Source organism: Meriones unguiculatus, chromosome 6 (genome assembly GCF_030254825.1).
Source record: "Meriones unguiculatus strain TT.TT164.6M chromosome 6, Bangor_MerUng_6.1, whole genome shotgun sequence".
In the NCBI taxonomy this organism is placed as follows: domain Eukaryota; kingdom Metazoa; phylum Chordata; class Mammalia; order Rodentia; family Muridae; genus Meriones; species Meriones unguiculatus.
In genome coordinates this window covers 77,904,254-77,930,155 of record NC_083354.1, presented here as the reverse complement: position 1 = coordinate 77,930,155, position 25,902 = coordinate 77,904,254, and the positions used below count along the sequence as shown (strand labels likewise).

At 42.8% G+C, this 25,902-nt stretch overlaps 2 protein-coding genes across 7 annotated transcripts in view; one reads left to right on the top strand and one right to left on the bottom strand.

Annotated features, from left to right (window-relative positions):
• Mast4 (microtubule associated serine/threonine kinase family member 4) overlaps positions 1 to 25,902 on the top strand; it is a 585,425-nt gene that overhangs the window by 29,974 nt on the left and 529,549 nt on the right. The window lies entirely within an intron of this gene.
• Positions 4,344 to 4,469, bottom strand: LOC110555918 (thymosin beta-10-like). Its single transcript, XM_060386085.1, has one exon. It carries the CDS (start codon positions 4,467 to 4,469, stop codon positions 4,344 to 4,346), a length of 126 nt encoding a protein of 41 aa, XP_060242068.1.

Below are 25,902 nucleotides of genomic sequence, written 5' to 3'. Positions count from 1 at the left end.
GCACGCTGAAGTATAAACTTTGTGTGTTAATTACGTCATTCTCCCCAAAGGTTCCTTAGGACTCTACCTGGAATGTCTCCCTGGCTTTTGTGATCACAGTGTGTGTAGTTAATCCTGGAATGTCAGGAGCTGAGGAAAGATCATTCTAGTACCGGTTTTCTCACAAACTAGAGTTTATCCCAGGAGAGAATGCCAGAGCCTGAAAGTAGAGTATTTCCATAGTGCCTGACTGTGTGCTGCCAAAAAGGGTTTCTGCGTAATTGAGCAGTTTCGTGTACCTGCTTACACTATACGAGGGGTGCCTGGCCCTACAGGTGCTGTGCTTGGGAGCACTGGGCAAGGATGTTCTTTGTCCTTTGTGGGGCTGTCCTCTGACTTGTATGCTTTCTAGCTTGTGTTTTTTTCCCACAGTAGTTCCTGCTTTTAAATTTTTTGAATGTCTTTGGTCTCAGTTTGTCATGCAATTAGAAAGTAGGTAATCAAATTAGTTGGATCATAGGTCTAATAAGAATAAATATTTTGTCACTGAGAACTTAGGGACTTAGGAATAACATCAGTGTGTCGCAATAAATGGACTTGGTAGTTTCTTCTATGTTCTGAAAAAGCGGGCTGATAGAGATTTATCAACAGAGGCCAAGGCTTGCAGGTGAAGCCATGATTGAGGCCTTAGGTGAAAAGCATTCTGGAATTTGGAGTTTTTGAACAGTCTCCCCACTTGTTTTCCTAAGCTGCTTCCCTGCTTCTAAGCACAGTGTGTATACTTTGATCTCTCATCTTGAATATTACATTTCGTTTATTGTTTGCCTGAGTGTATGAGACACCTACATGAAAGAGAGGACGCTTGATATGTTCACTGTGGCAGTGAGCTATGAGAAGAGGGAGATTTACTTAGCGCTTTTACGTGCTAGGCGGTGCCGTAGGGTCTTTGTGCTGGTGGGGCTCTCCCCAGCAGGGTGCCTACAAATAATGTAAACTTGATGCAAAGCCAATAGTGACTCTTCAGCACGTGGATCTAATAATACAAGTTTGCCCCATTTGTAACTTGACAAGAGCAGGATCCATATTTTGTGTAACTTAATGCCTGGGCCCTTCATGTGGTCATCATATATGAGGGTCTGTTTAATCCTGGATAACATTCTGTGAGGAAATTGTTGGTGGTGTTGTTCATACTCACCCTGTAGGATTTTCACCTTCCTAGTTTACAGATGAGGAGACTCAGCCAAGAGCATTTAAGTAGTTTGTTAAGGGCTAGTTAGCTAACAAGGGAAGATCCAGGTTTGAGCTACATGCAGGAAGACTTGAGAGCCTCAGTTCTCACATGCTGTGCTCTGTTTTCTAGAGGGATGCTCAGGAGTTTTTATTGGCTACTGGCTTCTGGGTGGTCATTATCAACAGTGGCTTACTAAACCTTTCCATTTGTAAAATTTTCTTGTTTAGATTATTTTCCTGGCAAAATACCCATAAGAGAATGTGGGCATCATGGGTTCTAATTGCTCAGAATCTACAGTTTCAAGTCCTAACCCTCTGGTGTCTCAGCATGTAACCTTATTTGGAGAGTCATTGCTGATATAATTAAGGTGAGCTCATGCTGGTGTCAGGCACAACTCTGCTCTGATGGGAAAGTGTCTGGAAGAAGCAGAAATTTGAACTCACACAGCCCACTGCTTCCTGACTGCCAGAGAAATGCTAATAAGTTGCTGGCATCTTGTGTCAGCTCTCGAATAGATGCCTGAAGAAAGTTCTCATAAGCAGAATCCTAGGTCGAAGAGTCAGGAAGTCACCGCTACTCAGCCTTAGTCAGAAATTGAGAGGCTAGCTGGGCGACTCTTCCTGTGGTTTTGCAAGGGCTCAGCTCAGGCTAGGGAGGGACACTGGGCCACCCAGAGCACTGCATGGTGCGTTCTTTCCTCTCCTCTTCAAGGGCTGGGGCCCCTGCTGCTAGCCAGTGGCAGAGGAGAGGACTGGGTCACAGATCTTGTCCTGAGACTAGAGCCCAAATTGGAACTCTAAGGGAGGCTTTTGCCAAATGTGTTGCTTTTGCGCTTCATGATGTTAAAATCAAACTGAGGTCAGGAACTCTATTTGGAATTGAGATAGAGGAGAGAGCTTGGTTGAGAGGTCACTATTACTAAGCCCCACCTTTTGGGGCCCGCCTCAGGAGGTCACTTTCAAGCAGTTCAGTGAGCAGAGTGGCTAGACTTGGGAGCAGAAGTGGGGAAACGGTAGATGGGCTCTTGCGGTGTGCGGGAGAGACCTTGAGAGCAGATGCCATGATTCTTAGAGTGTACAGTTTGTGGTTTCAATTCCTCCCAGAGCCGAGTTGTTCTTCCTGTGGTTGGACTTGGAGATGCCTCTGTTTCTGAGTTTCTCCCCACGGAGGCTTATTGTGGTTGCAATTCTTATATCCAAATGAACTCAAATTAGATGGAATGATGTCTGGAACCTTGCCTGAATGATAAGTACAAGCGTCTCTCTAAAATGGTCAGAGCCTGTTTCCCAAGCTCAGTCTCCACAAGCTATACACCTGCTCCATATCATATCGGACCACTTAAAACTGCACCCCTGGGCTTGTCTTTTGTTGCACTGCTACCAGTATACAAGGATCCTATTCTTGTGGCATTGGTATATATCCCAAGCTGGTTTTCTAAAAGGACTCTTATCGGTCCATTCTAGAAACGTTGACAGTGATTATTTCATGGTAACTTACAAGCAGTGTGATATGCAACTCTTAAAAGTTGTCAGTAATTTTAACTGTGGCATGAAGTACATTTTTCCAATATATATTGATTTTAGTTAGTACAGATACTTCCTTTTCTATTTGGTGGCTAGTAATTTACATTATTATTTTCTTTGTAGCCCACTAGCCATTTATATTATAATTGCTGGGTATTTATGTGAAAGATAATTTCACAATTGTGGGCTTGTCTTTGGGCAACTACAGAATCGTTTTTCTCAGGGCTACAGCTGCTCTTGCCTATGCAGAGAGGACATAAAACTTTTGGTTATCTCACAGGATTGTAGCGGAAAGCCACCTGCCGTGGTCTTTCTGTTAACTCTACTTTATTTGGAGTGTTTAGGCCTCTATCTCCTTCCACTAACCCACCACCCCCAACCTTAAGTAGGAGGGAGAATAGGTTAGTGGGGAGAGGGGGCCAAGACCCCTTTACTTCTCCTGTTTAGTTACGGTCAAGGGATTCTTTTAGGGCTCTGCACCAATCTCCATCAACTGCAGCCCCAGCTAGCAGGCTCCTCCAGGCTGCTGCCCACCAAAGCATTTCTCTCTGTCTGCTCCAAACCGTCACACCATCTCTGGTCTTTGGTCTCTCCAGGCTGCTCCACGCCACACCCCAACACTACACGCTACATAGAACGCCACCACCCAGTCTCTCTCTCAGCTGCATATTTATACTCTGAGTCCTAGACCACGACCCTCTCCCTGCGACACATAGAAGGCCGTTTACCAGCTGGCAAAGATCACGCACCCCATGTGACAATTAACAGGTGTGGACAAACTATGGCCCAACTAAGATCCCACACTTGGGGTTAAAACAAAAGCATTTTTACATAACATAAAAAAGAAACCAAAACTCCCATTACGTACAACAGGGTGTTTTAAGAATGTGTGGTCTCTGTCACCATAACTGTAGGCTCAGCAAGCTGCACGTGGGGGAAGAGGGTGGGGAGGAGTATATATCTGACCTGGGGTAAAAGCCTGGCCTTGGCTGGACAAGGCCTGGGCCTGGGGTGGACAAGTCATTTTTGAAGAAGCCCCTCTAACTTGGAGAACGCACTCCAGCTGGAGAGCCTTTGCACCCATTTCTTCTCTCCAGGCTGCAGAGTCAGATCTCGTGTGTGGATGGATACGGCTTCCACGTGGAAGGCCGAGGTAGGTGTTTGATGATTCTCAGGGACAAGTTAAATTCTTCCTGGAGAAGTCGCTGTGTTTTGCCTGACTGGAGTCGGAGTTTTAATTCTCTTCTTGCACTCCTTGCTTAGAGCTTCATAGATGGTGACAGTGATAGTGGATGCATTGGTTCCCCTCTGGGTGGGATTTTTTTTTTTTTTTTTTTTTGGCCACGAGTTGTGTTTTATTTTCATCAGTCATATAAATATTTTTCTCTAATATCCCAGGGAAAACTGGAGAAATTTGGCAGTCCAGTTAGTGGAGGGGGTTCCTGCTCAGAGACCAGAGGGCTGATGGCATCAGTGCAGAGTGGAGTAACGGGGTTCACAGTGCAGCCTGTGGCTTGTGCCCATCCTGCAGGTGGCTCTTCCCCACATGACAAGGGTGTCTCAGAGATGACGCGGTGGGTCGGGGCGGGGAGACCCTCTATCAAGGCTTTTTAGAAAATTTCACTTCTCTCTTCTTGCTCAGGGGTCTCTTTGGTCGGCAGGGTGTTGTTCTTGGTTTTCTTCAGCTCAGCCTTATTGAGGTTAGAGATTTCCCTCCTATCCAGCTTGTCCGCCATCTTACTGGTCCTTTCCCTCCTGATTAGAGTTCCTTTCATTCACCTCTGGCTCTGTGTGACAGCTGAGAAACCAGGGCTTGGCAACCTTAGTCTTTGAATTCAGGCACTCTACTGAATTGTTCTCTAAGGTTGGTCAGCTTATTTTCCAATCAGGTTGCCTGCCTCGTCTTAAACTGTTTCTTCTAGATGCCAATCTACTTGTTTAGGTCTAAAACCCAAGGGATTGCTTCAGCCCCTTGTCACTGAGCACTGACACCTGCAGTTGGCCCTTTGCTCTCGGTTCCTTCAGATGATGCTTTGATGGCAAGACGCCAGCAGTTTGGTAAGGAGGTGAACACCTGAAGAAACCACTGTGAGACCCCATTTCACAGGAGGATCATGTTATAGGGCTGTTCTGCAGAGCACGTGCGCCTGGGTTCCTGGGCTGGCTCCTTACTGAGTGAAGGCTGTTGTTCTATGGTTACTCGCCTTTTGTTTCTTCTGGACCTTGTTTTCCATGTAATGGATCTTGTTTCGTCTTCATGCTATCAAAAATCATGCTTAAAAGCCTTACTTGCAGATTAACTGTTCTGTAGCTTAACTGTTACTTGTAGCTTAACCTCAAACAATGTTTATTTGTTTGATTTCTTAAAAAAAAAAAAAAAAGATTAAATTTAGTCTTGGTTCCATCCCATCCTTTTTTTAAAAACATTTTAAAATGCAAGTAATTTTTCCCCCTGATTTCTTCACTCATGGGGGGCGGGGTGGTGGGGTAGAGAGGAGATGCTCACATCTTTGTGTGCTGCTTCTTGTGACCCCTGAGGAAAAATAATCTCCACAGACACTCCATGCTTGTGGAAGCAAAGCAGTCTTGGCCTTCTCCATGACACTGTGGTAGGGTTAGGGCAGGACTGGGGGATGTGATCCAAGTATGTCATGTGCATGGCATGTTCTGAACATGCCAAGGTGAAGTCCCTCATGTTGTACAATTGATACATGATAACAAAAATGAATTAGGAAAAGGAAGAAGCCCAGATTGCTTCTCCAGTGGCCTAACCTGATTGAGAATACAGAAGGAAGGGAGGGTTTCATTCCTGTGGGAACAGCCACAGTCCTCAACCCTGATCTGTAAGCCGTGGGTGCGGGGATGCTGGGATTGTCTGCCCATAGCACACTGGTTTCTTTTGTGTATGTTTGGTGTGGTGCTTACAGTCCAGCTGGGTCCTGAACAGACAGCCACACTGCTTCTGCTTTCAGGAGGGGAGGAGCTGAGGGGGCCTGTGGGAAGTGCCGTTTGCCCTTTGGTCTTTCTCCTTACCATAGAATATTCTGAACATGGACATTACATCTTTTGAGATATTATAAAAATATGTTATTAATATTCCAGGCAATTACAATATAAACATAAGTTATACCCCTGGCCAAGAGGAAGCTCTGCTCTGAACATGTTGGCTGCCTGCTTTATGTGCATACATGTACTTCTTACGAAGCCAAGATATTCATGAAAAACATACAATTTTATAACCCAGTTTTTCCCCTCACTTCATATGTGTTTTTCCATATGAGAGGAAAACTACACTTTTAAAAAGTGATTTCATGTTGTACAGATACATCAAATTTTCATTTCCTATTGTACAAAAGATTATTTCTGTTCACTGTTTTAGGCTGCTGTCAGAAAGCACTCTTTGATTATACTTTCAAATTTGTCTTTGCATACTTGTTTGAGTTACCTCCTGGGGAAAGTTCCTAGAAATCCAGTTGGTGGGACAAAGAATGGATACCTTTGTAAGACATTGGATCTGTATTTCCATGTTGTGCTCTAGAAAAGTAACATGCATATTATTTTTTTCTCATACTGCTAACTTTATTAAGAAGCATTTTTCACACACACTGTTAATGTGAAATATGGTTGAGCGAGCAAAGTATTTAGCCATTTAATTATGATTAGGAATGGCGTATCTATTATTTCCATTTGGTGACTAAGTCATCCTATGCTTATGGGGAGCATATCTTTCTCTAACCTGATATGTATTGGCACTTTTTTTTTCCTGCTGGGCAGTTAGTCCTCTCACTAATTGGAAAGAGCTCCATGTATTTTTAGAATATTGGTCCCTTCCCAGCAAAGGTAGCAATATACTGTGGAAGAAAATTTCAAATTTATTGTAGTTTGAAAGTTTTGCTTAGTTTGTTTTTCCTTACTTTAAAACATTCTTTTTGATACATCACTTTGGTTTTATTTTTTGTTGTTGTTGTTTTCTTTTGGTTTTGATGGTTTTTTGTTTTGTTTTGTTTTTGTATCACAAGCAGGGTGTCAGGAGTATTTCAGTGCCCCTTGCTCTTAAATTTGGCGCAAAGCTCAGGCTCCACGCTCCAACCACTCTGATGTGGTTGGACAGTGCTCTTCCCAGGAAGAAGCTATAGGGTTTCTTCATTTCAGTGCAGGCAGAACAAGGAGAAAAGAGGTAAGTATTGAAATTAGTAACAGGGTGGCTTCTTTTCTGTGCTAGTGAGTCCAGGTAAGCAAGTCAGTGCTGGGCTCCTTTCCTTCCCACAGGTCTCTCCTGCCCACATTACCATTAATTAGTATGTGGTTCCAGGCAAAATTTGGAATGCAGAAAATAAAGTTCTGAAGGAGGCTAGTTAGGATTGGCAGTGCAATTCAAGGGCAGTGTGTGTGTCTAGTACCTGTGAGGACCTTAGTTAGATGCAGTCCTGCAAAAAAACAAAATGCTCCCAACACAAGAATTAACCCCCCCCTCAAAATCCCTGAAATTATATCAAAATACCGTTTTCATCAAAGTGCTGAAGACCTACTAGAAATGTAAAGATCTAATGCCTATCCTTTTCAAATTCTTCCTAAAAACTAACAGAGAAGGAATGCTTTGAAACTCAGTTTGTGAAATACAGTTATCAAAATATTAAAAAACAAAAAACAACCACCGTGTCTGGAAAAGGATTTGCTTTTTTTTTTTTTTTTTTATTAAAGCCTTGGCTGACAAGATCTGCAGCAGCTTGAAAATCACTGTCATTTCTGCATTGCCATAAGGATAAATAATAGTCTAAGATATCCACCCTGTAATGCCACATGGGAACATCAGAAGGTTTATGTGCACATACAGCCTACCCTCATGAGTGGAGATGCTGGATGTGAGGCTGAGAAAATGGAGGTGTCATTGCTGTTCCAGTTCATGGCCCCCTGACTTCTGTCTTGCTGTTGCTTGGTCTTTCCTCTGCTAACTCATTCCCTTCTATTAATAAGTGGAATATCCATGTGGCCTTCATTTAGGGACTGCAAAGTAAAATCAGGAGTTGGAATGGATTTTTTTTCCTCCTAGAGGAAATGAAGACTAAGTTTCCATACAAGCTAGAAAAGGAGTGCCAATGAATCTTTACAGTGGCTGAAATTGATGTGTGTGTGTGTGTTTGAGAGAAAGAGAAAGAGAGAGAGAGAGAGAGTTTTGTTACTAGTGAGCAATATGCTGTGTTTATTTTCTAACTGACAAGACACAGTTAATATGGTAGATGGGTCATAAATTCATGGAAGTCAATTTAATGGAGGTGCATTCAGCTGGCTGTGTCTTTGGGAAAAAGATTCTTGAAGGGGATGATGCTGAAGTGGAGACCTCAGCGGATGAGGAGCTGATAGCGTTAGGATAGGAGCAATCACAGTTCAGGGAGCCGTATGCATTGAAGTTGGGAGAAAAAGTATTGGGCACATTTGATGGCCAAGTGGCGCCACTGAGAATAAGTCTAGGGAGCAGGGAATGAGGTCACCTAACATCCAGAGAGGAAGCAGGAAATTTTCCCGCTGCATGTTGTCAAGGGTTCAGAATTCACTCAGTGTGAAAAAACAAAAGGCTTTCACGGTAGAATGCAATTATTACTTATGAGGACCACACGAGAGGATGCTGAGTGGGAATCATGTAGAGCGAGGTGTGTGAAGAGGCCATTGAAGTTACCTAGGTGCTAGATTGCTAGCACAAGAGATGGGGATGAGAGATCTGAAAATAGGCGAGAACCAGGGCTTTCTCACAAGGGGACTGGAAAATTGAGTAGAAGCAGAGGCCAAAGACAATGCTTGGGTTTTGTGTTGAGTAATAGTGGCATTTAACAGCATGAGGTGGAGGCAAAGAGGGAAATTTTGTATTATCATTTCATGGGTAAGGATTTTATGACCCCATTAAAGTTAGGATGCTTACTAGACTCCCTAATACCAAAATTGTACATATCACTGGGTACCCGAGTTAAGAGCCTGGAGACTTTTATACTGGACGTCAAGTTATGGCCACCCACATAAAGATAATTAGTGGTATAGCCATTGATGGTTGCTTAGGAACAGGTGCAGAGAGAAGAAATGAGCTCCTGGCTTGAACTCCAGGAGCTTCAACAGATGGGTTTGGGGGAAGAATGTAGAACTGGGAGAATGAAAATTCAGAAAACTGGGGAGAACCTGAGGGCTTAAAGGCCTGAGAGATGAGAGATGAGTGTTTTCAAGAGGCAGAGGACCAAGGAAATGTTCACTGCTGGAGGGGATTAAGCTAAAACACACAAAGATTAGCTGGCAGAGACACATATCCTGTTTTGTAGATTTGGGTTTGTGGACTCCATCTTATATAGGAATAAGGCAAAACCAAAGATTCGAAATTCGATGAAATCAAAAGCAGATTGAAGCAAATACACAAAATTCTATGGAAGAAATGGAGTCATGGTGATGAGCGGAACTGTGTTCAGAGATGTTAAGCATGGCATTGTAGATTTCTAAGGCCTCAGACTGTTCTTCCTTACCCTCAGAGATTCAAATGGTCTTAATAATCATATTGTTAATAATGTTAGTACCTCTGTCCTGAAACTGTGAACTTGAGGCAAAGCAGATTCGTAGCTGTTATGGTACCATTCTGAACTTTTGGGGTGCCTATGAAAAGGGATATAGGGTAATGTTTCACACTGATGAAGAATCTATTAGTTTTAAATTTCAGTCCATATTAGTAGGAATTTGTGATTAAAAACAATACATGTTTGCAAGGCATGGTGGCGCACACCTTTAATCCCAGCACTTAGGGAGGCAGAGGCAGCTGGATCTCTGAGAGTTCGAAGCCAGCCTGGTCCATGTATGTATACAACAGGATTTGATAAACACATGCACACTGACATATCAGTGTGGTGAAACTAATCAACATAGCCACCATCTCAGATGCTTTATGCCATTAGACACTTGAAATCTACTCTCAGCCAAGTTCCTGTTCGCAGTGTTAACTGCTGTCCTCACACTATGCTTTCACTCTAGATTCACTCATTGTCCATAGGGGCAGTTTTGTGACCTTTGACCCCCATCTGATTTACCTACCTTTTTTTGTGTACCTTTTTTTTTTCCAGATTCTACAGGTAAAAGAAATTATGCTATTACAAATAAAGCTGCTACAAACATGGTTGAGCAAATGTCCTTATTGTGTACTTGAGCCTCTTTTGGATATATGCCTAGGAGTGGTATGGCTGGAGCTTAAGGAAGCGCTATTCCCAGTTTTCTGAGAAAGTGCCAGATTAATTTCCAGAGTGGTTGTACAAGTTTACATTCCCACCAGCAGTGGAGAAGGGTTCCCCTTTCTCCACATCCTCTCCAGCATGTGTTGTCACTTGAGTTTTTCATCTTGGCTATTCTGATGGGTGTAAGGTGAAATCTCAGGGTCATTTTGATTTGCATTTCCCTAATGGCTAATGGCATTGAGCATTTCTTTAAGTGTTTCTCTGCCATTCGATATTTCTCTACAGAGAGTTCTCTGTTTAGCTCTGTTCCCCATTTTTTAATTGGATTACTTGGTTTGCTGCTTTTCAGCTTTATTTATAATAGCCAGAAGCTGGAAACAGCCCAGATACCCTTCAACTGAAGAATGGATGCAGAAATTATGGTACATCTACACAATGGAGTATTACTCTGCAATGAAAAATAAGGAAATCATGAAATTTGCAGGTAAATGGTGGGACCTGGAAAGGATCATCCTGAGTGAGCTGCCCCAGGAGCAGAAAGACACACATGGTATATACTCACTCATATAGACATATAACATAGAATAAACCTACTAAAATCTGTACATCTAAAGAAACTAATCAAGAGAGAGGACCCTGACTAAAACGCTCAATCTCCATCCCGAAAGGCAAAGAGTATGGACACCAGAAGAAGAAGAAGAAGAAAACAGGAAACAACTTAGGAACCTGCCTCAGAGGGCCTCTGAAAGGCTCTGCCCTTCAGACTATCAAAGTAGATGCTGAGACTTATGGCCAACTGTTGGGCAGAGTATATGGAATCTTATGTAAGAAGTGGGAAATAGTAAGATCTGGAGAGGACAGGAACCCCACAAGGAGAGCAACAGAACCAGAAAATTTGAACACAGGAGTCTTCCCAGAGACTCATACTCCAACCTAGTACCAGACATGGAGATAACCTAGAACCCTGGCACAGATGTAGCCCATGGCAGTTCAGTCTCCAAGTGGGTTCCATAGTAATGGGAAGAGGGACTGCCTCTGACATAATCTGATTGGCCTGCTCTTTGATCACCTCCCCCTGAGGGGGGAGAAGCCTTACCAGGCCACAGAAGAAGACAATGCAGCCACTCCTTATGTGATCTGATAGACTAAGATCAGAAGGAAGGAGAGGAGGACCTTCCCTATCAGTGGACTTGGGAGGGGCATGTGTGAAGGAGGAGGAAGGGAGAGTGGGATCAGGAGGGGAACAGGGAAGGGCTTATGGGGGGGGGATACAAAGTGAATAAAGTGTAATTAATAAAATTAAATTAAATTAAAAAAAGAAATTATGCACTGTTCTTTTTAATTCTATGTCTGTCTTATTTTAATTAGTATAATGTCTTTCTGTTTCAGTCATATTGTCAAAATGATCACAAAAAGATCCCCTTTTTAATTTTTTTTTTTCAGATAGGGTATCATGTAGTTGTAGCTGGACTTTTGGCTACTTTATTGGGTTCTTTTTCCTACCTTCCTACACCATACCCTTCCTTCCTAACACTAAGTAGTTGAGAAAGAAGTTAGGGAGGAAAAGGGGCATAGGCCTCCTTAGACTACTTCCTGCCAATCATGGGAGTCAAGTTCCGTGAGGCAAATGCAGTCTTCCTCCTTGTCAAGATATCTCCAATAGCAACCAGCAAAACAGCAGCAGGGACCAGCAGCAAGGGCAGCAGCAGGGGAAGGAACAACTGCCCCTTCTCTTGGGGCTCTGGCATTTTTCATACCCTCTCAAGCTTCCCCACAATTCCAACAGTAAGCTATTTCAGCTGGCGAAATCACCTCCCTCCTAGATCATGAGACAAATCATAGCTGCCGTGGACAGTCTGAAGCAGCCCCATATTCCACACCTGAGATTAAAACAAAAACCTATTTCCAACATAGCTAGGTTTAAAAAAACAAAAGCAGAAATTCTCACTACATGTAGCCTGTGCTGGCCTTAGACTCACCATGTAGCCAAGCATAAACTTAAGTACTGGGAATAGAGATGTGAAGCCATCACATCTGGTTCACCTGGAACCCAGGGCTCCATCTTTCCTTGACTGAGCCACATCTCCAGCCTAGGGTTTATATTTAATGGCTTAATGTTATTACATTGTTTCCACCTTTGCATTTCTTTAGACACATATATATTATACATAATAAATTACACATTTTTTAAAATTTATTTTCATTTCATGCACATTGGCGTCTACCTGCATGTCTGTGTGCAAGTGTCAGATCCCATAGAACTAGAGATACAGACCGCTGTAAGCTGATGTGAGGGTGCTTGGAATTGAACCCGAGTCCCCTGGAAGAACAGCCAGTATTCTTAACCTCTGAGCCGTCTCTCCAGCCCAAATGATATAAATTTATATAATCAATATATGTACATACATATACAAACATATACATATATGTACATGTATATACACATACATTTGTATATACATTTTAGTATTAACCCTTTATTAGATAAATAGTATCGTTTATGTTTTTTAAAAATGTGCTTGCTTACTTGCCTACTGTAAATGCCTGAGAACAGCAACCAAGTTTCAACGAGCATTTCTCTAGACAGCTTGTCTGTAATTACTACTTTCTGCCAAGGGACCTGGGGCTGCTCGGAAGCATAGCAGACTCCAGGTCTCTGGTAAAAAATTGGGAATCATGAATGGAAAAAAACTTGTTACTCCAGAAAGCATCGAGGCTATCCGTGGCTACAAAGGGGCTGTCAGAGGATTCAGGAGTCTTCCCCTTCTATTTATGTGCAAGTTTGAGTGTCGATAAAAATAACCCCACTGAACTGAAGTACATCAAATGTATTTAAATCTGTGACTTCATAATGATATAAAACCAACTATTAGTCAACCTTTGAACGACGTGGGGAAATTAACTTGCTACTTTGAAAGCGATAAATGGGAGAAAAGTTGAATCATTTATCCCGCCTTTCTAATTGTATTTGTACCTCAATATGATGATGTAATTGATCAGAAGTTTCTGTTTGCAGGACTATTTAGCTAACAAATGAAGAACTGATAGAATATTCAGTTTTGTAAAGTAATGAAATAACGAACCTTTAATTGCTACTCACAGCACACACAGACAACATGTAGGGATAACATACCCATTGATGGAAGATTGTTTTCTTTTCTTTCACACTGAATGTGTGCCTGTACACACACACACACACACACTCACCACTGTGTAGAGGTCAGAAGAGAACTTGCTGAGGTTAGTTCTCTTCTTCCACCATGTAGATTCTGGAGCCCAAACTCAAGCTGAGGTTTGGTGGCAAATGTCTTTATGCACACTGAGCCATGCTACTGGCCTGATTTATTGTAATTTACAAGTGAAAAAGAATGACATGTTGTTCAGATCTCTGGCTCTAACTGGCATGTGTCCCTGGAGGTGCTGTTAGCAAACCCTGAAAGGAGGATAAGTAAGTCAATTACAGGGAAGAAGAACATGGAAGAGGAACCTCAGAACTAAAACAAAACAAACAAAACCTTAGAAAAACTCCAATCAGTTGAAAATAAGTGGTTGGCTATGTGCTGTGGAGGAATTTCTGTTTGGATTTTAGATGTGATGTGGCAGTTATTTTAAAGGTCTGATAATGTTTATTAGCCTTACAGTTATTACAGTGGTATTAGCCAACCTGCTATCACAATCAATAAAAGACACAGACACCTGATAGATTTTTAGAATAGTCTTATCTCACCTGGGGCACAGCTGATACTAACCCTCTCCTTATCACGTGTGAGCCCCCATCATATTCCTATCTGGGCTACCTCCCATCCAAAATATTTACTATTCTTCATTTGGACCAGTTTCCTCCATCCACGCTGATCGGCCGTGAGCTTCTCCCCATGCTAACCCAGAATTCGGATCACTGTTTCTCTACTTTGCCTAAATAAGACATGTTTCACATCTTGTAGAAATATTTCTATTTGTCCCACTGACGATTGTTAGGCACAATTATGTTACTACCCATAATCTGAAGAATTCTTGATTCTGGGAACATTCAAACAAAATCAGACACCTGGGCACTTTGTCAGGTGTTGGTTCTGAGTCAGGCTGCATTGCCTATGCCTCCTGGTGTTGCTCTTCTGGGAGCTGAAGTTGGGGACAGCATTGGTCATGTCTTACCAGTGGTGGGCTGTGGTTGCTGCCTTGCGGCTGGTCAGGTAGCTGGACTAGTGAGAAGAAGAAGCATCAAGTGCTTATTCCACACTAAAGCTTATACTTTTGCTTTAAAAACCAATCTTTTAAAGAATGCACTGAATGATTATTTAAATAGATGGTTGATATGTGTGCAGATCTCAACCCGAGAACAAATAGTAATAATAATAATAATAATGTTTCTCCTCTCCTCGTCCTCATCATCCTCCTGCTCCTCCTCCTCCTTCTTCCACCTCCTTCCTTCTTCCTCCTTTGCTTCTTGGTTGAGTCAGTTATCTAGCGTTACAGAATTAAACATAAAGACTCATGCAGAGTAGAGTCAGAAGATGCTCCGTTAGTCTGCCTCTGTTGTCAGGGAAGCATGTTTCTTAGAGGAAAGGACTCGTCGGAGTTATAGGAGTGCTGGCTGTGAGAAGCCTGTGCAGAGCTCCCCTTGTTGGGGCATCATCTCTTGAAGCTGCTGCTAGTGCTGTGATCTCTCTGACATTACGATGCCTGCACGGATCTATACTTCCAGTATCATAGACACGTGTGTGAAGCTCAAGGAAGTGAGAGAAACTAAACAGAGTGAGACTCTTAAAGAAACCAATTATAGGGTCAGTGGGGAGGGGAACTTGCTGTCAAAGCTGACAGTTTGAGTGTGATCCCTGGAACCTGCATGGCAGAAGGAGTGACCCCAATGCTGAAAGCTTTCCTCTGACCCCACCATATGCACCGTGATATGCACGCACAGGCACACATAAATAAATGTTTAACAAAGCGAACACAGTGGATAGTTGAGGGCTTTTGGAGGAGATGGTCTTCAGTAACTTAGGTATTGTGATGGTGAACATAACTTTTCTTTGTCACCTTCACTCCAGGACTCAGAGGCTGCGCTTGTAAATTTCTTCTTGGCTTCAGCTGCTTTTTCTATGCCAAGTTTTTCCTGCTGACATCTTTTTCGTTTGTTATTCAAAATAAAGAAAAATTTGAGCAACATAATCCCTGTGAGTTCAATCTACCTCCAAATATCAAGCTGTGTTCCTTCTGTGTAAGCCATGGTTTAAGTTTAAATGCAGATGGAAAATTCATTTGCTCTCTTGTTGTTGCTGAGTCTAAAGAATCTGATTTGGAAAGAGGATCCTGACATGACTTTTTTTTTTTTTAACCAGGATTTTTTTTTAATTTTTTATTTTATTTTTATTAATTACAGTTTATTCACTTCGTATTCCAGCTGTAGTCCCCTTCCCTATGCCACTCCCCCAGTCCAATGATAGGGCAGGTCCTCCTTCCCTTCCACCGGACCCTAGTCTGTCAGGTCTCATCAGGACTGGCTTCTTTGTCTTCCTCTGTGGCCTGGCAAGGCTGCTCCCCCCTCAGGTGGAGGTGATCAAAGAGCAGGCCACTGAGCTCATGTCAGAGACAGCCCTGTTTCCATTGCTAGCAAACCCACTTGGAGACTGAACTGCCATGGGCTACATCTGTGCAGGGGTTCTAGGTTATCTCCATGCATGGTCCTTGTTTGGAGTATCAGTGTCAGAAAAGACTCCTGGGTCCAGATTTTTTTTTTTTTTTTTTTTTTTTTGGTTCTGTTGCTCTCCTTGTGGAGCTCCTGTTCTCTCCAGGTCTTTCTATCTCTTCCTTCTTTCATAAGATTCTCTGCACTCTGCAAAACGTTTGGCTATGAGTCTCAGTATATGTTTTGATACCCTTCAGGGTAGAGCCTTTCAGCAGCCCTCTGTGATAAGCTCTTGTCCTGTTCCCTGTTTTCTCCCTCTTCCGATGTCCATCTCCTTTGCCTTTCTGAATGAGGATTGATCATCTTACCCAGGGTCCTACTTCTTGATTATCTTCCTTAGGTTACAGATTTTAATATGGTTATCCTATATTATATGTCTAATATCCACTTATAAGTGAGTATATACCATGTGTGTCTTTCTGCTTCTGGGTTACCTCACTGAGAATGATCTTTTCTAGATCCCACCATTTGCCTGCAAATTTCATGACTTCCTTGTTTTTAATAGCTGAGTAGTATTCCATTGTGTAAATGTACCACAATTTCTGTATCCATTCCTCAACTGAGGGACATCTGGGTTGTTTCCAGGTTCTGGCTATTACGAATAAAGCTGCTATGAACATAGCTGAACAAATGTCCTTGTTGGTATACCTGGATCTTGAGGCAGCGCTATTCCTAATTGTCTGAAAAAGCGCCAGATTGATTTCCAAAGTGGTTGTACAAGTTTACATTCTTTTATCACCTTCAAGTTGCCCAGAAAGTTTTCAGAGGAGAAGATGAGAAAATGAGTTTTGGTCACAAGTCGTAGTGGTAACTATCAGCTGTTTTCATTACCGAGTCCTGTAATCCCTAGTTCCCCACTTAAGTAAATGGTCGCTTTCAAGTTTTTTCCAAACCATGTCTTTGGCTGTTGACTATCTATAGCATTTTATCAGTGGAGGGGAAGTTAAGTTTGGCTGGGTTTTTCTTCTTTTCTTCAGATTGAATGGAAACTTTAGATTCTCTTAGGTAGATGTCTGAATAATACCAATAGCTTGCCAGATCTTAAATTTTTGGAATCTAGCAAACAGCTGTATGTAAAAGAGATTACTGATCCAACCCTCATTTCCCCCAGAGGTTGGATCTGAGGAATATTGTGCACATTCCTGGCTTTTAGGCCAGTTTTCAGCAGACAGAGCAAAGGATAAAGGTATTTATTACAAATTCTCACTGTAGGAACCAGAGCCCACACTTGGGGCAACAATCTAAGCCCTCGGATTCCGACCGTCCCTACTAGAGTTACTTTGTTAATTCAAACTGTTGAGTGAGAAATCTCCCTGGTTCCGCCCAGCTCATGTGGAAGTCTAGAAGAGAAGCAACCACAGCTGCGGGAATTCTCCTCTTTGCAGGGAAAGAATATCACTTGCTCTAGCTAGCTTTTATGTCGACTTGACACGGCTAGAGTCGTTGGAGAGGAGCGAGCCTCAACTGAGAAAATGCCTCAGTAAGCTGGGGCTGTAGGCAAGCTTGTTGGGCATTTTCTTTTATAGCAGCAATTGATGTGGGGGAGCCCAGCGCATTATGGGTGGGGTCACCCTTGGGGTGGTCGATCTATAAGAAAGCAGGCTGAGCAAGCTATAGGAAACAAGCCATGGAGCAGCCCTCCTCCGTGGCCTCTGCAGAAGCTCCTGTCTCCAGGTTCCTGTCCCGACTTCCTTTGATGATGAACAATGATGGTGAAATGTAAGCTAAATAAATCCTTTCCTCCTCAAGTTGCCCTGATCATAGTGTTTCATCACAGCAATGGTTACCCTAACTAGGTCTCGGTCCTTTACATTGCCTTCTAAAAGCTACAGATAGGAATGGTCAGGCCCCGAGGAACTAGGGTCTACGATGACACTGCTCTTTCCCAGACAGTGCTGTGGAGAGCCAGCACAGGGAAACTTTCTAGTGAATAACAGTCTTTGTTATGGTACTCTAGACAGCTGTGTTCCCGGTAGTAGGTTTAGCCAGGTGTGGTGGTACACACCTGTAGTGCCAGCAGTTGGAGAGCTGGGACAGGAACATAGTGAGCTCAAGGCCAGCTTGGGCTACACAGTGAGACCCCATTTCAAAACAAAAATAAAGCCAAGAGACCAAAAATCCCAAATCAAAACTGAAACAGCTTATTTAAAAAAAAAATATATATATATATATATATATAAAAGAAATTAGAGCTGGGTGCAGTGGTGCGTGCCTGTAATGCACTCTGGGAGGTAGAGGCAGGCCTATCTTTCATGAGTTTGAGGCCAGCCTTGTTTGCAAAGTGAGTCCAGGACAGCCAGACTACACAGAGAAACCCTGTCTCAAAAAATGAAATTAGATGTGATTCTTAGGGTTTTTTTTCCCAGTTGTGTGAAGCATATTTGACCATCATTGTAGCCATGCTGTGACAGTGATGGGGATGGTAGTTCCTTGATGTTGGGAGGAAGTACGGGGGTGGCAGTGCATTGTATTAAACTTTGATGGGATCTTATCACCCTCCAGTACAGAATAGAGGTGAGGTGGAATGAAAGCTTCAGGGAACAGGTGCCATCTGCCTCCGCTTCCCTAGAGCCACAGAGAATGTGTTGGGCATATGTCTGTTTTGAGGGTCTAGGGTGGGAAGGGACTCCCAAGGCTTTCAGCAGGTGTCCCAGAGCATATGAGGAGTGGGGATTTGAACCACTGTCACTCCAGCTCTGTTACCTTATATCACAGGAACCTAAGGTGCTAAGGCTCAGAGCAGTGGAGCATTGCACTGTGAGTCATTTTCCAGATGCATCATGGAAAACTGTATTAGGATATGAGGAATTAAACTGTATCCTCTCTTTCTTGATTTCGTTTCCCATTACTTTTATAGACAGCTATTTAAAACACAACATCCTATATCTAGGGATTTTGGTTTTTTAGACTGACAGGGGTGGAGGATTTTATGCTAATTTGTCAAAATGATGAGGAAGATGGTAGGCAAGTTTAACAGTAAAAGAGCTCAGCTGACGGCAGATGGTGGTGTACTTGATTCGATTACAGACTGTTTGTTTTCAGTACATGCTACTGACCAGCTCTGCTGAGCGGAGCAAGGTTAGAGAAGACATTTCTTTCACTGTAGTAAATGGGGCAGATGTCTGCATGTAGAGAAGCTTTGGAGTGCATACGTGTGCACACATGCGGTGTTTTGTTTTGTTTTGCTTTGTTTTAATTAGTTACATGGCTGCATGAATACATTTGTGCATGAGTGTGGAGGCCAGAGTTGAATGTCATAGGTATTCCAGTCTCTCCACCTGGGTCAGTCTCTCTGACCCAGAGCTCACTGATTTGACTAGACGGACTGGCCAGTGAGCTATGGATATCTGCCTGTCTCCATCTTCCCGGTGCTGGGCTTACAAACACTGCCATGTCCTGGATGGACCCCTGTGATCACCTCCTCCCTCCATGATAGGATTGTGTGCGTCTCTTGTGCTGATAATCACAGGTGCCGTGTGTTGGTTTGCAAAGGCAAGTCTGCTGTCAGGGTAGCCCTCTACTTTCTGATTGGATTAAGCTGTTCTTCATAGAGGGCACTTACATCTGATTCTGTGTAAACTCAGTCAGATGCTCACGGCTGGGGCAGCTACTGGTAACGCGTTGCCAAATGGACACGATGTGCCTGTCAACTTGTCTTCTAAGTTAACTGTTCATGTTCACAGATTAGCACCGCTGTGTGCTTTGGTCACAGACGCTGCTTTCTTTCAGTGGGCTGTGCTAACTGCAGAGGACCGTAGATGGCTAAGGCGATGGGGATATGATGGCTCAATGCTGACTATGAATGGAACATCTGTGTCACCTTCTCCACGGCTCAGGGAGTATTTCAGAAGAAGGGGTAGAAAGAATGGAGGAGCTAGGGCAAGTGGGAGGATGCCGTACGGAATGCTGGCTTCTGGGCATGACATCATTGTTGCACTCCTGAACTCACGGCACCCATGACTTAACCTATACACCACACACACCGTTCTGGCACAGAGGCAGGGAGGTGCTCACTAGGCCCCAATCCTCACCGAGAATTTATTTGAAATTAATGCCTGAGAGACATTTTCTTCAGTGTTGTAGCCACGGATAAGGAGGTCCAGACTACTGAAGACAACCCGTCACACATGATTCTAAGAAGTTGTGGTTAAACTCATTGGCTCATTAGAAACTAAAAAGGCGCGAAGGGAGATTACTTGGGGAAGAGAGTCTCTGGGTGTGGAGGGGGACATGCGTAGGCCATGGGGAACTGGAATATGAACCAACTGCTTCATGCACACATGTCAATGAAGCCCAAACCCAATGAGCATAATAATAAAAGGTTTTGTTTTGTTTTGTTTTTTGGCTAAATCTATATGCTTTTATAATAAGCCGCTCTGGGCTTCTCACCATTTAGAACTGTACTTTGAATTTTGACTTTTCAAATGTCAAAACTGTGGCTGAGGAGGTGGCTCCTTGGCGCATGCCACACAAGTCTGATGGTCTGAGTTTGAGTCTTCAGCTCTCATAGGAGAGCATGACTCAGTCAGTAATGTGTAGGCCCTTCCACCTTCCTCTTCTCCCTTCTTCCTCCTTTCACGGGCTGTTCACCTCAGGTTCCTTTCCCCCACCTTGAATCTCTAGCCATTTCAGAGAACACACATTTTCTTTATTCATGTGAGACTTCAGTAGTCAAATTTTTTACGTTGCTTATGTCCTGACGTTACTATAACCTACTGAATTGTCCTGGAATTGCAGCTGATAGCACAGGAAATGGCAGAGAGATTAGTTGATAGTTGATCCAATGTCCTGTGTTAAGTTTCCCCTTCTCTTCCTGGTGGCTTCACTGCCAAGTCTGTGCTGTTGGAATCTATAAACCTCTCTTCTTGACATTCAGTCAGCTATGCGGAAGAGAGAGAACTTTCTGATCATTAATCACTGCTGAAGGTTATGCTCTTAAAATATTTTATGCTAAATTATTTTGATTGGCTTTAGAGAAAGGATGCTGCTGGTTACAGGCAAACATCAGAAGCTGAATTGTGACAGCAATGTGGATCTTAAATGCCAGTTATAGACTCTGGTTTGAATGCCTCTTGCGGAAGCCTTGCGCTTCTGAAAGTGCTAAAAATGATCTCAATTGCTAGCTTTAAAAAGTGACATTCTGTCACTTCTTAACTTGTCATTTTAGCTTCTGTAGGAATAACAAAAAACATGGTGTAAGGTATAAATCTAATGTAATTTTCCCAGAAAGCTAGTGTTATTATGGTGGCTAAGACTAGAACACTTGTTAACTTATTGTCTGTGTTCTTAGGGACATTGTTAATTTCTTAGTGTCTTCAGGCCAAGCATTAGATCAGTGTGCCCTTTATTTTCCATTTAGCTCCAGTTTGTGCTTCGCTTATTTTCGAGCTCTATGGATGATGTCATGTGTGTCACAAGTACTTTACGAAACCATTTATCACAATTGTAGGAGTAGGTCTAGTAAGTCAAAATACTAGAGCTCTGAGTGGCTGCTTTAAGTGACAAAGGCCTGGCATGAGACCACACCGTGTTTCCTAGTAATGCCTAGGCTTAAAGACTATAATCTGCATGTACCTATTGTCAGGGTTTCCAAGAATTCAAGTCATTTTTAAAATTTTGTTATTTTAATATTTTATATGTATAGATGTTTTGCCTGCATATATATATCTGTGCACTACCTGGTATCCAAGGAGGCAGGAAAGGATTTCTGATCCCCTGTAACTGAAGTTACAGATGGCTGTAAGCTGCCAGTGGGTGCTGGGAATCAAACTCAGGTTCTTTGGGTGAAGAGCCAGTGCTCTTGACCGATGAGCCACCGTTTTTTGACCTTAATATATTTTAAAAATTAATTTTATTTTTTTCACAATTTATTCATTATATATCCTGTTTGAAGCCCCCTCCCTCAACTTCCCCCAGTCCCAACCTCCTTCCTTCTTCCAGGCTATCCCCTTCCCCTAGTCCATTGAAAGGGGGAGTTCTCCACCATTGCCATTTGCCTATAGTTTGTCAAGTCTCATCAAGACTGCCTGGATCCTCTTCCTCAGTGGCCTGGAACGGCCACATCACCAGGGGCAAGTGATCAAAGAGCAGGCAACTGAGTTCATGATAGAGGCAGCCCCTGCTCCTATCACTCAGAGATCCACATGGAGACTGAGCTGCCATGGGCTACATCTGAGCAGGGAGTCTAGGTCCTCTCCATGCATGGTCCTCAGTTGGTGCATCAGTCTCTGTAGGACCTCCTGGGCTCAGATCTTTTGCTTTGTTGATCTCCTTGTTGGGCTCCTGTCCCCTCCATATCCCTCTCTCCCCACCCCTCTCTTCTTCCATAAGACTCCCTGTGCTCTGCCCAAAGTTTGGTCATGATTAGACCAGAAAAGAAAATCCTCCTGCCACATAATAATCAAAACAGTAAGTATACAGAACAAAGAAAAAAATGCTAATAGCTTCAAGGAAAAAAAAATGGTAAAGTAACATATAATGACAAACCCATCAGAGTCACACCTGACTTCTCAACAGAGACCATGAAAGCCAGAAGGGCCTGGACGGATATCATGCAAAGCCTAAGAGAACACAGATGTAAGCCCAGACTACTATACCCAGCAAAACTCTCAATCATCATAGATGGAGAAAACAAGACATGCAATGACAAAAACAAATTTCAACAGTATGTACCCACAAATTCAGCCTTACAAATGATGATCCACTTCTCAATCCCCTTGTATGCCATTTAAAGTCACTTGAAACTAAGCTATGTTCAAGTCCTTCCTGTTGGTTTACAACTGGAGATCTGGTCTCTGCTTCTAAATATAAAGTGTTGCAGATTGGTTTCCCCAGTGTGCTGAACTGCTATACTTAAGGGACTGGGAATATCCCTGCCTCAGAAACAAGCTACTATGACCTTTACCTCCTGAATCCGGAGCCAAGTGAACAGCCTTTTCATAATCAGTGTCCTCATCCTCTTTGGAGAAACTTGGCATGCTTTTCAACAGCTTGGCTCCAGGATCGTCAGTTGGGACATCACGTAAATGTTTTGCACTAACCCAGCAATTCTTCAGATCTTTAAAGAAATGCTTATTTGGAAGAACCCTTTTCAGAGAAAGTTGCTTCAACCTCTGAGCCCCACCTCCCACCTGCTCCCCTGTGGTTGCCTTGTGCCCTTAAGGGCAGCATCTAACTATGTATGTCTTCTTTGTAGTTTTAAAATATCCAGGAAGCTGTTTTTAAGGAGTAGCATTGGTGTTGAATAAAATCATAGCAAAGTGTTTGCTGGATATGGAAGGTAGAAGTTACCTTTTGATGCTTTATATAGAAAAACAAACAAACATTACCTAGAATGAGTTTATTTCCATAAATGACTAAAGAATTTCATCCATCTGTGGTCCAAGTGGCTGTACTGGAACCTAAGATGATCTTTAGAACCAAAGTTCCTTTAACACGGGAATGATGGGCGTACAACCTGGAAAGGAACTGCTTGATTATACTCCGGCTGGCTCAGCCCTCTTTTCTCTCACATTACCATAATGGCTTTGTAAGATTCCACTGCCTTATTCTGTTGCATGCTGCCTTTGCTGCCTTCAGCATGTAGGATAAAGTGTGGCGTTTCTAGCTGAACTTTAGAAATGGGGTGACATGGAAATTAGATCGAGACCTAAAAACCTGGACTTTAATTACATCTGATAAGTAATTTACATTATTGATGTTCTAGAACTTGAGGGAAATGACTTCATTTGCATGGTTAAAGTTGTGTGTGTGTGTGTGTGTGTGTGTGTGTGTGTGTGTGTGTTTCTCGTCCTCATACTATTTCAGGTTCTGTGGCAGTGCGGTAAGCAGTGGACAAAACATGAAAATAAATCTTAGTTCTGAACTCCATTTTTGCTATAGTCATTTTGGGGAAACTTTACTCGGTTATTTTTACTGGAGTTCTGTGTGCTATGATTAGAACAAGAAGACTTAGGAGAGTTTAACTTGGCATGGAAGAGAGGCGACTGAGCAGAAAAATGTTTGCTGGAAAAAGAATCAAATATTCAGGATACTCAAGATGGATATTCAGTAGAAGCATGGAAATAAAGCAGGGTACTGAGTTATGTCACTTCCACAGTTTGTATTTTGGGTCTCATATCGAAAATGCCTTAGGTGGATATTTAATGGTAACAGAGAACGACAGTAATGGCTTGATAATTTAACTTACTTTTCTCTTTGTTGAATTAAACTCTTCTGTCTTGTCTGTGGCATCTCTATTGAGTTTTTACCCGTGTCTCCTAAGAAAATGGCCTTATTAATTTTAATATTTCATCGCAGGCTAACAATCTCAGAAGAATAGATTCATGCCTGATTGAACTGGATCCTGAGATGTTTCTAAATGAAAGCCTTGTCAAATATTCTATTTCCCTTCCGTGTTTCAATATTTGAATTGTCATCTAGCAGAATGGCTTTCCTGGGTTTGGTTTGCCCATGTGGCTAAAATGAAGTTGGTTATTTTATTTTATTTTATTTTATTTTACATTATTTGCAGAGGAGCCATACTTGCTAAATTAATTTTGAAGCAATATTCTTACTGTAAGACTCGCTGTTTTGTGATGACTGCCATCCAATATGAATTGAAGCTAGTTTAAATGAGAAAGGTTAAATTTAAGAGAAATCTTCAAGTTGAGTTTTTTTCTTTATAAAATTGCTCATTTTAGCTTGGTCATTTGGACATTATGCTTATAGCATAAGTAATAGGATTGTGGTTTAAGTTAAAAGGACCTGCAAAAACTGTGTGCTATTTTTCCATGTCTGCCTTCTCCCCGTGGCTGGCTCACAGGGCTCTTCTACTTTTGTGATGTAGTGTTTTCTGCAAGTCATGGGCAAATGCTGGATCCATTAGTGTGGAGATCTTGACACTTATAAACATATTCGCATGAAATGCTGGTCAAATTTGAACTGTTGAGCCTGGTTCCAAGAATGTGGTTAGGAGTATGTGGCAGGCAAATGGATAAAGCTTCATGTTTGATGAACCAGCAGGACTACGCACACTTGACTGTGTGCACATCTCTGGGGTTGTGTGCATGAATGGGATCTCCTCTGACCCTGGTTCAAGGGTGGTTTGAGGCCATCTGTGAGGCATTTCCACCTAATCGCTTGTCAAAGCTTGCCTAATTCCCTCATAGCTTCTCTACCTCTTTCCACTCCAGAAGTGCTCTTCCTGCTCAGCCTTGTTGTTTCTGACCTCACTGCTAGCATCTCCTCAGTGCAGGGATCACTTCCGCTGCTGGGTGCACAGGAACGTGCTTCCATGGTCAGCCGTATTTGTCCATTCACCCTGGGGGGCAGTCGCCTTCACGTGCACCTCTTCTCCTTTCTCAGTAAGCACTTGATAGATTCCTACAACCCCTCTCCAACCTGAGTCTTCCTCCAAAGCAGGGGCAGGCTTCACAGTCTTTCCTCCTCCTTCCGCAGTCCCAATGCTGGGACTATAGAACTGTATCGCAATGCTCAGCTTGCCTCACTCTCTGGATCCACAGTGCCTGGTACTGAGCGTAGCATGTGGTGGCGCTCACTCGGTCTCTTCTGAATCCCCATCATAGGTCACTTTTTTGTAAACACCCCAGTTATAGCCTTCATGCTGTGTATCTGTCCACTTATCTGTTTATAATAGGTTTTAGAGAATACAAATCGGTCTAGAGTGTAGCCCATTAGTATAGAGCTTGTATAGTATGTACATGGCCCTTGGTTCAAGCCCCAGCGTGATAAACAAAAGACCACCCAAGGATATGCTCTTTGGCTTCCTGCTGCTTTCTCAGTGGAGAGCTGGCAGGTTCTCACTCTTAGGACCTGCCCCAGATCCTTTTGTTTTCTTCTTGAAATGGGTCTTTTTCCCTCTTCAGAGAACTGAACTGGCTAAATCTAGTTTGCCATATCCTTCAAATGTTGCCATGGCTATTTTAGTTGTTGCTGCTGTTACTGTTAGTTTTATTTCTTTTTTTTTTTTTTCTTTTTGAAGTGTTGAGAATGGAATTTAGGACATGTGCATGCTAGCCAAGTGCTCACTTAGTTAACCACTATGTCCTCCATGCTGAATGACACACTTGGCTTCCAACCCAACTTATTAAGCAAGCTGTTCTTCTTGAGACTCAAGGCTCTGCTGGCTGATCCAAGCAGTAGTTGCCTGGTGACACTGCTTCAAGCCTTTGCCTGTCTCGACTTTTATTGCCAGGGGTTAGGTCTGTATCATATGTGATCCTTCTGGGGTTCCAGGTGAAAGGGTAGAGATGACCAAGAAGTATTTCTTATGCATATAAGTGTCCA